The 15,881-nt window shown below is 36.7% G+C and overlaps 1 protein-coding gene across 10 annotated transcripts in view; it reads left to right on the forward strand.

Annotated features, from left to right (window-relative positions):
* Ppp1r12b (protein phosphatase 1 regulatory subunit 12B) overlaps positions 1-15,881 on the forward strand; it is a 237,878-nt gene that overhangs the window by 112,500 nt on the left and 109,497 nt on the right. For 9 of the 10 annotated variants that reach the window (XM_023708000.1, XM_023707991.1, XM_023707997.1 and 6 more), the window contains one exon: positions 14,474-14,564. In XM_023708000.1, coding sequence (XP_023563768.1) covers positions 14,474-14,564 — 91 coding nt within the window. Of the gene's footprint in view, positions 1-3,213; positions 3,395-14,473; positions 14,565-15,881 lie in introns of those variants that run through there. The other variant, XM_023708032.1, reaches the window with a different exon arrangement.

A 15,881-nucleotide genomic window follows, 5' to 3' on the forward strand; every position in this document is an offset into this window, starting at 1 on the left:
TCTCTCTCTCTCTCTCTCTCTCTCTCTCTCTCTCTCTCTCTCTGCTACAGGGTCTTGCTACTCAGCTCAGACTCATAGTGATCCTCCTGACTCATCCTCTAGAGTGCTGAGATTATAGGCATGCACCATCATGCTGGATTTGGGGGGCGTGCAGCACTGGCACTGGCATGCAATACAGGGATCGAACTCTGGTACTTGCGCTTGCCAGGCAGGTGCTTAGACTGCCAAGCCCTCTCTCTCTTGCCCAAAGTGGAGTAATTTAGAAAGTGAAGCTAAGAGACTATAATAGACCGTAATAAACCATGCCAAGTTTTTTTTTTCTTTTAATTATTCAACACAGCTGGCCATGGTGGTATGCACTTACAATCCCAACACTGTGGGCAACTGAGGCAGGATGATTCCAACTTCAGTTCCAACCTGGGCAACTTCACAAAACCCTGTCTCAAAACTAAAAGCAGACTGGATATAAAACTTAAAGGAAAGACTCTGGGTTCAATCCCTAGTACCACAAATAAACAACCAAACTAGTAATTAAACATTATGAACATCTTATCTTTTGATTTAAATCAGATCTGATATTTTGCCAGTTCTTCAAATAAAATATTAAGAATAGACTCCTGTGTGTTTCCTCACTCTCATCCCTTGACTCTTCCCCAGATAGTCCCCATCCTGAATTTAGTTCTTATCATTGTCACACTATGGTTACAGTCATTATTATATCATTTATGTACACCTATATCCTTTTAAATGTTTTTATTACTTACATGCATCATTGTAAAACTTTCTACTTTTACTCAGCCTTCTGTTTATTCTTAATGCTTTTATCACATTCTGCAATTATACCATAATTTGTTTTGCTTTTTCCTGTGTCATAAAACACTGAAATTTTTTGTTAATATTAATAATATATCAATAATAATGCTGTGTGCATTCTTGTGCATATTTCTTTGTAGAAATATGTATTTCTAAAGGACATTTATTTCCAAATAAATATGTAGGTATAAAGGATGAAGGCATATTGCTCTTCTACATTTATTTTCATCAGTGATATATGAGAGTTGTGCTGTACACCTCAGTTATACTTAAAATGTTTTTTTGGTTTTTTTTTTGCCAATCGAAGAGAAGTTTCCTCTCTTAATTTGCTATTTTTTGTTGCTGGTAAAACTATTTTTTCTTCTGTTTTAAAGCTTTTTTTATTTTTTATTTTTTATTTTTTTTGTTTTTAAGCTTTTCTGGTAGGCTTGAATTTTGGTTTCTGGCTTTGGTTGTTTTGGTTATTGTTCTTTTGTTTAAATTTGGTTTAAGTTTGTTACATATTCCAAATACAAGTAGTTTTTAGTTATATAGTATATCTGAGTACTTTTTAGTTTGTCTTTTAATGTCTGTATATTTATTACATGGATGCTTCATAATATATTTAACCATTTTTCCCATTGTTTGAAATTTGGGTTGTATTCATTTCTAGTGTATTTGTTGATTGTCACTTTTTTCTCTCATTTAAGAAAAAAGCAATTAGTGGTGTTGCTGAATCTGTCTTGCTCTACTTTGTAGTCAGTGATAAATATATTCAGGACAGTTGGCCAGGTCTAGTTGGTGTAGCCCATGGGGATAAATAAAGCAGCACTCACTGGTCCTGGTGCATGAATCTGTCATTCTTGGCATCAGTAACACCTGCTCTGACCAATGAACTAATTGTAAAGTGACCTACATAAGTAAAACATTGTCACTTGTGAAGCTGACTTTGACACTTCAGACTGGCATGTTTCTAATGGAACCAATGATCTGAGGGGAAAATATTCAAGATGATATAGTACTTATCTTTATCTGAGGTAGGTCATAGACATACCAAACTTGCATTGTCATTAAAGCAAAAATTTTGTGCTGTGTGACATAGAAACTAGAACAAGGATCATCACACTTCTGTAAAGAGCAAGCGAATGTAAATGGTTACTTCTACAGTTACAAAAGTAAATGTTTAGGCCTTGCAGAACATATGATTTCTTTGCTTGGCAAGCGCAAGGACCTGACTTCAATCCCTGGTTCCATGTCCCCCCCCCAAAAAAAAAAAGAAAAACAACCCACAAAAAAAGAGAGAAGTTTAAGAAAAAAAAAAAGAACATATGATTTCTTTGTTCAGCTGCTCAGTTTTGTCAGTATAGCATGGCAAGCATTGGATACGCAGCCTTGCCAATCATTTATGTATTGTCTAGGACAGCTTTGGCATATCAGCGTCTGTAAAGCCTAAAAGTTTTATTATCTTGTCCTTTACAGATAAAGGTATGCAGACTCAACACTGTTGACATTTTGAGCCCAGAGAATTCTCCTCCCTGCCTGCAGCAGGGGGAAAAAGTTCTGTCTTTCTGAACTGTTCTAATCTAGAGGATTTGGGAAATGTTTAGGCTGAAAGAAATTTCCCCTCCTTTTTTCTTTTTCTTCTCTTTTCCTCTTCTCTTTTAAAATGATTTTTGATTACTGTAGTTATAACTTTGATTGCTTACATAGACTAGCTCTGATCTTAGTGTGAAATTAGAGAGGCCAAGAGACACACATTTGAATGTAATTATCCTAAGCTATGTAGTCAGATCATATCCTTTTTTTTTTTTCCTGCGGAACTAGGGATTGAACTCAGGCCTTTGCGCTTGCCAGGCAAGTGTTTATTCTACTGAGCTATCTCCCTGGCCCCCAAATCATATCTTTATGTGAAACACACTAGATTTAGAAATCTTCCTGATCTGTAGCAAGCTCATCAAATCGAACAATGTGTACAGTATTCTTCCATTTACATTTAACCCACTTAGAGCAGATCCAAAAAATTTTCTGCATTGCTTATGTTTCTTTTTAATCTCTTTCTTCTCTGCTGTTGGTATTTTCCAGCTGGCGAGGCCTGAGCCTCCAGTGAGCCGGTATTTACAGCTCACTTGAGTACAAGGAGCAACTAGGGTAGCCCAAGGGCAGGTGAAAGAGTATCCAGAATGAGAATGCTGCAGCTCGCTCTCTGTCTTCTTTCACATAAGGAAGAATTGCTCTCCCTCCCCTTTCTATCAAATGAGAAGTAGTATTGATTGGTTTGGTACAGTGTATAAAATATGCATCTAATGGAATGGTATTTTGGGAACTATTAACAACATTGGCTCTGCTAAGCGCTAGGACTTTGCCTTCCTCCTTTTTTCTCCTCCCCTTCCTTCTCCTCCTCCTTTCTAGTAGCAGCTTCTTAGCAAATTACAAGCTTTGCCTCTGGCTTGCTGGATAGCAGTGGCGGTGCAAGCCTTTTCTAGTTTCCAAGGGAGACCGGGTGCTGAAACTGCAGTCTTTCCCAGCAGCCACTTACCTTTCTTGCTATTCGTCTCCACACATCTCTTGACCTTCATTCTGCTATGCAAGCCTGCGCAAGGAGGTAATAGTCTGTTTTCTTGGAGCTCTCTTTGTCGAAGGGGGCAGAGGGAAAGTGGGGTTGTATGGGGTAAAACATATGGAGACAGCAGAGTATAAATACTGCAATTAACAAAGAAAAGTAGCTCTGAAGTGTGCTGCAGCTGCAAGCTTGTTCTTGTTTGCTCTATCTATAAATACCTTAAAGGTGGGAGCCCCAGCCGTACCTCATAAAACTTAAAAGTACTGCATATAAAAATGTAATGTTATAGTAATAATTGCCTCTGGGAAGCACAGAAATAAAATGAGAACTTTGAGAAGAAAATTAAATCAATTGCGTTTAAACTTAGCTAGCTAACAAACTGATCTTGACAACATTCTATTAGATTTGTGTTGTGTGAGTTGGATCTGGCTTTCAAGTTTCAGAAGAGGGCTGACCATAATGTCTCTTAATTGGATTCTGAGGACCTCTGGAGCTTTGTGGTCAAATATTATAGTCAGTGGCCATTTAAATTTAATTAAAATTAGATACAACTAAAGATCAGTTTTTCTGTCACAGTGGCCCCATTTAAAAATGCTCAGTAGCCACACATGACTGACTAGTGACTACTTCATTGGACTGTGCAGATATATAACATTTCCTGTATCATACAAAGGTCTCCTGAAAGTACTGAAGAAAGTTCTGACTTGTGGAATCAGAAAATTTAGTGCAGATGACCCTTGGTATCCAGGGATTCTGTGTATGTGGAGTCAACCAACCAAGTATAGAAAACATACAGGGAAAAAATTGTATTTCTGCTAAACATGTATAGGCTACATTTTTTTTTGGTTATGATTCCCTAAACAATATAGTGTAACTACTTATTTTCCTAACATTTATATTCTGCTAGATATGATAAGTAATATAGACAATTTAAAGTATATTGGAGGATTTATATAGGTTATATGCAAATACCATATCATTTCATATAAGGGACCTGAGCATTCATGGATTTGTGTTAGGGGGAGGGGATCGTGTAACCTAGTCCCCCTTGAATATTGGGGGAAACTATATTGGCTAGACCAGTGAAAATCATTTTAACAAGAAGACTTTATGGCCATTTGCCCAAAATTGACATTGTGGTTTAAAGCCAGAAGGAAGCTTCAAAACTGTAAGTTTATCCCTTTGTTTTATACATGAGGAAACCAAAACTCCAAGCGATTAAGCAATCCTATTTGACAAATATTTGAAATAAAATCCAAGTATATGTCCTTCTGCTGTATACCATATTGCTACCATCCCATTCCCAATTAGAAACAGTAAGTAAAATTTCAACTAAAATCTATCTGACTGCAGAGTCAACTGCATCCTTCAAAGGAGAATTTAGGGAAAGGAGATAGAGCTTAATGGAGGAGCACTTGTGTAACTTGCATGAGGCCTTGGATTCCATTTCCAGTATAGCATGAGGGAGAGGCAGGCCTCATGTTATTTGATATCTGTTGTTTGTGGTGCCACTTATAGAATCTTGGTGGTAACATCTGGAAAACTAAGAACCATCCTTTCCCAAGGTAGAGTGTTCATTATGCCAAACTTTGAGAAGTGTGAGAAGAACCTAGGAAAAAATTAAAATAAGACCATTGTTCATTTATCCCTGTTATTCCTAGATTTGGAAGAAATGTTTTATTCTGTAAATCCATATAACTAGAATACTGTGGTACTGGGCTGAAGAAACAATTTGTCATGTAATTTAAGAAAAACTGTCCTAGGGGGCCTGCTGGTTAGCTTGGTTGTTTAAGCACCTGCTCATGCAAACATAGTCAGGCGTAGGATACCTTGGTGTGATTCCCAGCTTCACCTGCCTTACCAGACCTGCTCTTAAGGCAGCCTGAGCCAACCCCCCGCCCCCATGCCAAAAAAAAAAAAAAAAAAAATCCTTCTCAACTTTTAGCTAGGCTGGCCAAATAGCTCAGTGGATTAAAGCACCTGCAAGCAGGCACAGGGCCCCACGGTTTGATCCTCAGGCCTGCCATGCCAGCCCTTCCCCCAGGACATGCTGAGACTGCAATTCAGACTGGGTGTTGTGGGTGTGCCTGTAATCCTAGCACTTGGGAGGCTGTAAACAGGAGAATCACTGTGAGTCTGATCTAGTAGTGAGCCCTTGAACACCCTATAGACCCTTCCCTAAAATACAGGAAAAAAAAAAAGAAAAAGAAAAAGCTGTTGGTTTTAGTTCTATTAGGTATATGACACCATGACCTTAGGTAGATATTTCATTGAATGGCTTACCTGACTCAAAGTCTCAGAATTAGATCACATGATTCCTTGAAGTCATATAGTCTTTAATTATAGTTTTGTGATTCACTTATTCCTGTCTTTCTCCCTCTCCTGTGTAGCAAAGCCAAAGAAATTCTTTGCAAGGACATTTTTTTGGGAATCTCCGAAAAGCCTTGGCCTGTATATTCTTATATGTAGAACATAGTCAAAGGGCAATCCTGAATGATCATCAATAAGACATGCTATAAAAGACATTATGGAGGAGAGTCACATGGGGAGAAGACGCTCTCTCAGGCTTTCACAGAGAGCACATTGGCCAAGCAATGGCCATGACTCATCCACATGGCTGCACTGACAAAGGTTCTACAGTCTGAGGTACAGGATCTCAGGATAAATCCTGAGGGCATTTCACTGACCTTCTCAGGCCAAAAAGCTACAACTCTTGTTGCACAGGTCCTGCTTTACCTTGGTCTTAACCATCCAGTAGAAAAGTATGAAGACGAAACATAGGAAGTAAAGCCATGTTGTTATGTTGAGCTGTGGGGGACTCAGGTCAATAATTTCTGACATTGCCAGTTAAACAGAAGACCCAATGCTATTATGGGCTACTGGACTCTTTTAGAATATTTTGCTGAGTTTACACACCTATAATATTCAATAACGGAACTTAGAAAAAATGGGATATACCGATGAATGTCCATTTTGTATCTGTGTATTCAAAGTGGTTGGGATAGATATATAGTTGCATTCTCTTAATGAATAGAATGATTTGTTCTAATAGTGTTTGTAAATAGGATCTCAAGTCCGCATCTTGTACAGCAATTAACCACTAAGAAGAATATATGCAGTTTATTATTTGTTGAAACTGTACTCTCGATTTGATTTGAAACTCTCATTGCTATCTGTTTATCAATAAAATTTTGAAAAAAAAAAAAGACATTATGGGGGCTGGTGAGATGGATCAGTGGTGTAAAGCACCTACTTAGAACAAGCTTAGCAAAGCACAGGGACCACGGTTCAATCCCCCAGCACCACATGCCAACCTGCCCCGCCCCCTGGTGGGCTGAGCTGGCCACACACACACACACACACACACACAGACTCACACACTCACACACACACAAATTAAAAAAAAAAAGAACAAGCTTAGCAAAGCACAGGGACCGCGGTTCAATCCCCCAGCACCACATGACAGCCAGCCCCGCCCCCTGGTGGGCTGAGCTGGCCACATACACACACACACACACACACACACACACACACACACAAATAAATAAATAAAATTTTAAAAAAAGACATTATGTCTATGATATATTCTAATATAAATAATTAATGATGAAATATAAAAGACATTTTAAAAAGATGTATATTCACCTTGATTCCTTTCACATTGAGAGTAAACACATTTAAGTACCCTCTCCAGCAGATTTCAAGCATAATTCTTTAAAACTATTTCAAAAACCAATGTCCTATTGGATTCCAGGTCGAAGAGTTTCTCATCATTCTAGGGAAAAAAGGTCTGGTTTTTTTTTTTGGAAACCCTGTTTATGTCCCAGTCATTTTTCTTCTTTGAATAGTTTTGTTTTACATAGATAACCCTATCAATTTTCATGGTGAACACTTTTAAGGAATTAAGACCTCTTCCAAATGAGTTATTTTTTTCTGGTAAAAATAAGTGGAACTTTTATTAGGCTAGATGGAATGTGTAACATATGTAGCCTTCATTTTCTCAGTTACCACTGATGAGCTTTTATAGAGGTAATGAAAGCATAATGTAGTTGTAGGAGTGGAGGTAATAGTAGTGGTGGTTAGTTGGCTAGTGGCAGTAGCAGTACCTAGGCTGTAATGAGTACTTACTGTGTGCCATATACTGTTCTAAGTGCTTACCTAAATTTGCATTTAATGTTCATGACAGTCCTATTAATCTTTACATCTTTATATTATCTGTTATAGCTGTCAGGGTCCTCATTGCAGCCTGTCAAGCATTGGGATTACAGGTATACCCCACTATGCCCAGTCTCATTCACTATCTAAGCGTGCCAGGGTCGGGGGTCTGGCATGGCACACTAGGGATTGAATCCCGGCTGCTGCACTCTGCCTAAGCAGGTTCTTCAGTCCACTGAGCTATCTGGCCGGCCGTCCACTAGCCATTCTGATCCCTATGCCAGTATACTCACTTCCTATAATGTACCTGTCAGAAGGCTTTATTTGTATTCTACTAATTGCTTAATCTCAGTTTTCTAGTGAATAAAATGAAAAATGTTTCTTGTTTTCAAAGAGGGTGCTAGAAAGATATGTAATTATATAATCTGAAAAGAAACCAAAGGATAGATATGGTAGTTAAAGGACTCTGGGATCTGAATTCCATGTGAGGGATCAAATCAGGGTAACGTTTTATTTGGATGTGAAAAGGCAAAGATGGAAAGCCGTGGCTTTCTTATGCTTTCATTTTTATTTCTGTTGCATAAGCCTATACCTATCAATCTATCTATCTGTCTGTCTGTCTGACTGGCTATCCTATCTATCTATCTATCTATCTATCTATCTATCTTTTCATAGCACTGCAGGATTCTGTAGCATAGGATTCATTAACAGTGGCAGGTGCTTCTCAGAAAGAGCCAACCATATTGGATATGGGCTTGATCTAGGGTAGAGGTCTGCATTTTTTTCCCTGTAAAGAGCGAACTAGTGAATATTTTAGACTTCATGGGCCATATCTTCTCCGTGTATTAAACTCTGGTGTGTAGTTCCAGTAAAGCTTTATTTACAAAATATAGCAGGCCATATTTGTCCGAAGGACAATAGTTTGCTGGCCTCTGGTTTATAGTTTGGCAAGTTGAAGGACCTGAGTTCTAAGTAAGACAGAGTATGAACTCAAAGCAATCATAAGTTAGGCATATCACCTCTAGGAGCCTTGAAATAACCATCAAGGTAAAGGAAAATAAATGAACATGTTCTTCCTTCCTCAAAAACAATTTTCAGTATAAGTTCTGGAATTTCTGGGGTTTATTTATTTATTTATTTATTTACTGTGGTACTGAGGATTGAATCTAGGTTTTGTTTTTTTTTTTTATTTTTTTTTTACATTTATTTATTGTGTGTGTGTGTGTGTGTGTGTGTGTGTGTGTGTGGCCAGCTCAGCCCACCAGGGGGCGCGGCTGGCTGGCATGTGGTGCTGGGGGATCGAACCGCGGTCCCTGTGCTTTGCCGAGCTTGTTCCAAGTAGGTGCTTTAGACCACTGAGCCATCTCTCCAGCCCCTAGGTTTTATTTGTATAGAAACTTTTTTCCTAAATTTCCCAAACCTTATATATTGCCACACATTACAAAGTAATGTATATCTAAAGGCAAACTATATTTATATAATTGTGTATGTGTGTGTGTAAAATCTAGACATACATATAGGAAAGTAAAAATGGAGTTATGTGATGGAATTTCAATTGATTTTTATTTCATATTTTTGTTTTCTGAATTTTTTCCATTAAAAATATATGTGATTTTAAGTATTTAAGAATTCAAGCCAGGTAAAACCTTCTTAGTCTTATTTTTATGAGCTCTGTTTCTCTCATTCAGTAAGAGGGAAGATAAATGAGTTTGAAGCTTGCTATTTCACTGTGGCTTTTTTTAAGACAAGATCTTGCTATATAGTTCAGGCTGGCCTTGAACTCATTAGATAGCCCAGGCTGACCTCAAACTCATGGCAATCTTGCTGCCTCAGCCTTCCAAGTGCTAGGATTATAGGCTTGTGCCACCATGCTTAGCCTCATTATGATTTCTATGCAGCATGCTAAAATGAGGCCATCAAAAAGTAAGTATACTAGTGATTCTATATATGTTTTAGTTATAAATGATGTGTAATTGACTGGTAACCCAGGCAGAACTTCTTGGAGACTTAGTCCTCAGTCTGATTAGCTATTCTAATATCTGGACTATCATTTTGCAAGTTTTGGGACTTTTTTGAGTTTGCTTAGAGGAAAACAGTATATTAAGATAAGACTTGATTCTACCAAACTCATAGTATATTCAGATACCAGGATTCCAACTTCTTAATCTACATTGAGGGAAAAAATAACACTGCCCAATTGAGGCATAAAATAAAAATTATGCATATTTTATTTTAGGCAAACTCTGTAACTTAGAACACCTAGAAAAACTGGGTAAGATTAAGGAGGGAAAAAAATCCTTGAAGGTACTGCTGAATTTTTAACTGAAGATGTGAAGGATCAAGTTCCTGTAGAGAAGCAGATCAATAAAGGGTGTTCCCTATATTTGGCTGTGTTTCCCCTTGAGGTCAGTGAAGCAGTGGCTTTGAGGCTTAGAAACTGGACAAGATTTTCAGTTTCACCTCATGGTGCTGTGGAAACAAAAGTTAGAATTTAGAAAGAGGGGCCCCAGTGGGCATACCAGACTCATCTGGGACCACTATAAGACTAACCCCATGGGTTTACCAGAAATAGACCAACCCTGTAAGGATGGAAGCTTATCTTCTAATAGGCATAGTCTTAAAGTGGATTAGGGTATTTGCCATAAAGTTCTGAAATTATGTTCCCCAGATCAACAGCATCAGCTGAGATCTGATTAGAAATGCAGATTCTTAGATGCCCACCCCAAACCTATAGAAGGAGAACTGAGAGTATGGCACCCAGCTGTTTGTCACAAGCCTTCTAAGTGATTCTAGTCAAGTAAAAAACCTCTTTCTAGGCCTACCAGCTTGAGGAAGGAATATTCTTTCTGAAGGAAGATGGCATCTTCCAGAGCCACAAATTTTCAGTACATTTTTCTCATGAAATACATCTAGTATTAATTCAAAACTTACTAGACATACCAGGAAATAAGATTGACTTACAAAAAGTTTTAAAAAGAATAAAAATAGATTCAGATATTATCAGACAAATGGACTTTTAAATATGTGTTCAAGAAAATATCAGATGAAGGATTTCACCAAAGAACTGTAATTTTATTAAAAAGCACCAAGTGAAAAGTAACTAACAAACCCACTGAAGAAAGGATTAGTGAACTGAAAGATGTATACTAGAAAATAGCCAGAATGAAACTCAGAGTGGTAGAAGGATGGACAATACAGAACAAGCATAGTGAAATGTGGCTAATAGATCCTAACATGCATGACTAGAGTCCCAGATAAAGAGAGGAACTAGCTTTTTTATGGGATACCTGGACACCTGACTGATGACCACACAGTGGTTATTTAGACTTGGGTACTTGACAGGCATGTTCTTGAGAATGAACAAAGCCTTTCAGGTGTGTGTTGCTCATTGTAAAATTTAAATTTTCAAGCAAAAGTTGAAATTTTAGAAAATGTGTATTTGTCACTAAGTAATATTGACAGTTTCCCAGTAAAGACAGTTCTAAGATCAAAGGCAGCACTAAAAGATGTATTTTAATTATTATATTATGAAAAGTGTCAATATTGTGAACTTTTGCATAACCAGGTATATCAGCATTTTTTAAATGACTAATGAAGATATAATGTTCCAAAATCATAGATGGATAAGGAGATATATTCAAAATGCAATATAGACCAATTGGTATTAACATAACAGAATATCAAAAGTCTATTGATAAATTTTATATTCCATGTCACAGCTAGCTACCACTTGTGTTCTGGTGTAGTATCAAAGAATATTCAAAACTGTCTTTGTGCTCCATATCTATGTGAAGTCAGATAGTCTTTACATATTTCAAGTAGCACATCATATTAATTGCAGAAGTAGATATAAGAACCTTGCTTTCTTCTAAGCCAGCATTAAAGGAAATTGATAAAAATGAAAATCAGTATCACTCTTACAAAATTTTTTATTTTGGAAAATGTAGTTTATTTTTCATAGAAAATGTTACTGATATTATCACTTACTAAGGATATTATTTTAGGTAAATTAATAAATTTTAATTTGTTAATTTTATTTTTTAATAAAGTAAATACGAACAGATATACTCCTACATAAGCAAAAGCTCTTTGGGGAATAAGAGAGGAAGGGGAGGGAAAAAGATTGGGGGAAAAAAGAAAACAGGGGGGATGATGAAAATACAGCTTTTACAGATGTGAGGGGGACAAAGAGTTGGAAAGATCAGGAAAGGAGGAGAGGATAAGGGATGAAAAAAGCGAGAAAAAAGAATTAAGATGTCTCATGTACCTGTATAACTCTTCACCATAATCATTATGTATTGCAAACATGTACTAATAAAGTATAAAAAAAGACCAGAAATATTGGGGACCATTACTATAAAAATTAGAATACATAATTAAGGTTTTATGAACAATGTTATGAGATTTTTATGTGGGGAAAAAACCCAGGTGAAATGGAAAATTTCTTGGAAAGCAAATATTAACAGAACATAATATATGAATGAACATTAAAAATAACTTGAACCTTTTATTTAAAACTTTCCTTTAAAGAGCATTTTAAATCATATGGCTTTTATAAAAATGGCAAACTTTTCCTATCATTTAAAGAGGGTGTATCCTAAATCTTACATATATTCTTACAGAAAATAAAAAATAGAAAGTACTTCTCAATTTATATAACCTTCATTCACAAAGTGGGCCACTGTATTACAGGAAGAGAAAATTACAGGCCAATGTCTTCAAATATGGATGTAAAAGTCCTAGTGGGGTGGGGAAGAATAGGGGAACAGATACAAAAATGGTCAGCATACGATATTTGTGTGTGTGTGTGTGCCAGTTTCTCAAAACAAATGTAGTACATATCACAAACATACATTAAAAAAAAAAAAAAAAAAAAAAAAAAAAAAAAAAAAAAAAAAAAAAAAAAAAAGATCCTAGGCTAAATAATACTGACTCTACATTAAAAAGTATGTTTACATTTTAAAATGCTGCATCTTGATTGAGGGTATAGCTAAGTGGTAGAACGCTTGCCTAACATTTGTAGGGCCCTAGGTTAGAGGCCCAGCACAACCAAAAAAAAAATAAAGAAAGAAAAAAAAAAAAAAAAGAGAATCTTGATCAAGTTGAACTTATCCTCAGATTTCATTGTTATTTTATCATTCAAAACTTGTCCAGTGTTTTAGAATAGCTAGTATATAGGCTTTTGAATGTTCCCCACACAAAGAAACGTATCTGACATGATAGATATATATACTTGGATCTGCTTATTGTACATTTTATACTTCTATTGAAATGCCACATTGTACACATGAACATGTAAAGTTACTACATGTCTTGAAAAAATATATATATAATAAAGGTTTTTAATAAAAAATTATTATGACTCATTAACAGGAAAAAATGATAATCGATATGGACAAAAAAGCATGAGATAACAGTTGAATATACACTATGATTAAAAGACAAAGAACAACAACAAAATCCTCTTAGCCTGCTTCCTATATAGGAATGGAAGTTGTGGTGGATTGACAACTGTTGGCCAACTTGTAATACCTAGCTGAACTGTATCAGGGTGGTGCTGGAAGTGGAAGGCCCCCTGACGTTTTTTGCCAACAGCATAAAAAGAAAACTGGAGGGGAAGATAGTGTGCTTTTCCTTGTCCTGAAGAAGCTTTTCCCTCTGATTTTCCTGACACAAATTTAGCAGTTATCCTAAACATGATATCTGCTATAAGATTTCCTAGGTTTCACTCAGCAAATTGAAGTAATTCGCTTTCATTGTAGTCAGGCCTTACAAGGGAAAAGATTTAACACAGGACACATAATTTATAGGATTACTTTATAATATTCATCCAAACAGTCAAATGCAAAAGAATGTGGAAGATCTATCCACACACTAGAGACCCAAAGAATCCAGGTAAGGCCTCGACCCTCCTCCTCAGAGGAGCTCAAGTCCTCCCTGTCACTGAAGATGGCTGCAGTTCTTTGGGGGAGCTCTGGTCCTTACTTTCAGCATGTTTCCTGGCTCCAGAGGGGAAGAAGGTATGCTGTTGGTTCTCCTGGAGAAGCTTGTCCCACTGGCTTTCCTGGTATGAACTCAGTTATCATCATCAGAGCAGTTCAGGATCTCATTTTTGCTGAGAATGGCTGTGGTTCTTTTGGGGGCAGCTCTGATCTTTACTTTGAATGTTGTTTCCTGGCTCCAGTGCAGATTCTTCAGTCTGCTGGCACAGATCCTTCACCCCTCTGGCGCAAACTTTCTAGCTTCTACCACTGACCTATGGGCCTTCCTAGTGCATATCCTTGATACAAACTTGCACAAGAGATTGTTGTGGGATCTAGGTCTCCAGCTGAACACATGGGGATATTGCCATGGGTTCTAGGTCTTCAGCTGAACTCATGCTGTACATTGCCATAGGGTTCAGGCCTTCACTGGATTCTTTGGGTCTCTAGTGTGTGGATAGATCTTCTGCATTCTTTTGCATTTGACTGTTTGGATGAATATTATAAAGTAATCCTATAAATTATGTGTCCTGTGTTAAATCTTTTCCCTTGTAAGGCCTGACTACAATGAAAGCGAATTACTTCAATTTGCTGAGGCAATCTTATAGCAAATGTCATACTTAATAGCATAATGCTGAAAGTATTCTTTCTGGATTCAGGAACAGCCTAGAGAGTTAATTATCACTGCTGCCTTTCAACTTGTCCTAGAGTTTTTAGTCAAAGCATTAAGACAAGAAATAAAATGAAAAATGTAAAGTTAGGGAAAGTACTGAAATTTCCATTTTACAGATAACATGAATCTACATGAATAATGTCCTGATTTCTGTAATTTATATGGATGGCAGATAGCATTCCTCTCATTTTGACTTTGCCTCTGTTTATTCTTAAAGTTAAGAAATCCCTTCAGTATAGGAAAGTAGCTTCTCATTCTGCAAGTGTGTGCAGCATAGGTCTTACTCTTAATATTACTTTGTTTTCTCTGTAGGTCCTATCTGACCCCTGTACGGGATGAGGAAGCTGAGTCTTTACGGAAAGCACGCTCCAGACAAGCTAGACAGACTCGTAGGTCCACTCAGGTGAGTGTGACTTTTTTAAAAGTCCTTTTGTTTGTCAGCCTTTTTACTGGAGGTGCATTTTAAACTCACTGTGTTAAATGTTACACTGTGTAGAATTAATTGAATTTATATCTACGTCTGTTTTCTCTGACCTGTATTCCTCTAGATTCAGAGCAGATTGATCATTCCATTTGTGCATGAGGACTTTTGAGAATCTCTTGAACCCTCCTATACTTTATAGACTTCTAAGGGAAGAGAGTTAAGCAGTTCATCAAATGATAAGCACAGGATTTTCTTTTGCTCCATCATACTCTTACGTGTGTATGTAAGAGAAATAAAAACATGTTCATATAAAAACTTGTTGATAGTGTTTATAGCAGGATTATCTACAGTAACCAAAAGGTAAAAACAACCCAAATGTCCATTCAGTAATCAATGAATAAACAAAAATGGTAGAATATTTTTTGGCATTAAAAACCAATGAAGTGTGCTCAGTAGAATAAGTGCTTGCCTGGCAAGCACAAGGTTCTTAGTTCAATCCCTAGTACTGCAAAAAAAAAAAAAAAAAAAAAAAAGCAATGAAGTGTTGGTACATGTGATAACATAGATGAGCCTCTGAGAAAACATGCTAAGTGAAAGAAATCAGACACAAAAGACACTGTATATTACATGATTCCATTTATGTGTTATGCTCAAAATTGGCAAATCTAGAGATAGAAAGTAAATTAATTCTAGGAAACAGTAGGGGTAAGACTTTCAATGGGTATCAAGTTTTTTTGTGGGTTGATAAAAATGTTCTGAAATTAGATAGTGATAATCAATTGCATAACTGAATATACTAAAATCCAAGGAAAATATACTTTTTTAAATGGTGAATTTTATGATATGTGGATTATATTTCATTAAAGAAGCCCTTTCCTAAAATAGGAACCTCTTAAGAGTGTGTAGATTACTTCTGACAATTTTATTAGAGCCTTCATGAAATTGTATGAGGGACTTCTGATCCTGGAAAGAAGTATGTAAGAAGGCAAACTCCAAACTCCTTAGCATCCATTAGATCCTTTATGACCTACCTCTACCTGCTTTCCTAAATTCAGTTACCTTTATTCTGTCTCCACTCCCAAAGCTTCCTTTATTTATTTGCATGTTTCACCTTTGCTAAATTACAGATTTTTCATCAGCTCGGGACTATCAGTTTCTTGGAGCAAGCCAATAGTCCTTTTCTCCCTGCCTTCTACCTTATTTTTTTTTTCAAAGTTTTATTGATAAACAGCAATGAGTCAGTTTCAACAAATAATACACTGCATATATTCTTCTTAGTGGTTAATTGCTGTACAA

Source organism: Octodon degus, unplaced genomic scaffold (assembly GCF_000260255.1).
Source record: "Octodon degus isolate 3935 unplaced genomic scaffold, OctDeg1.0 scaffold00009, whole genome shotgun sequence".
NCBI lineage: Eukaryota > Metazoa > Chordata > Mammalia > Rodentia > Octodontidae > Octodon > Octodon degus.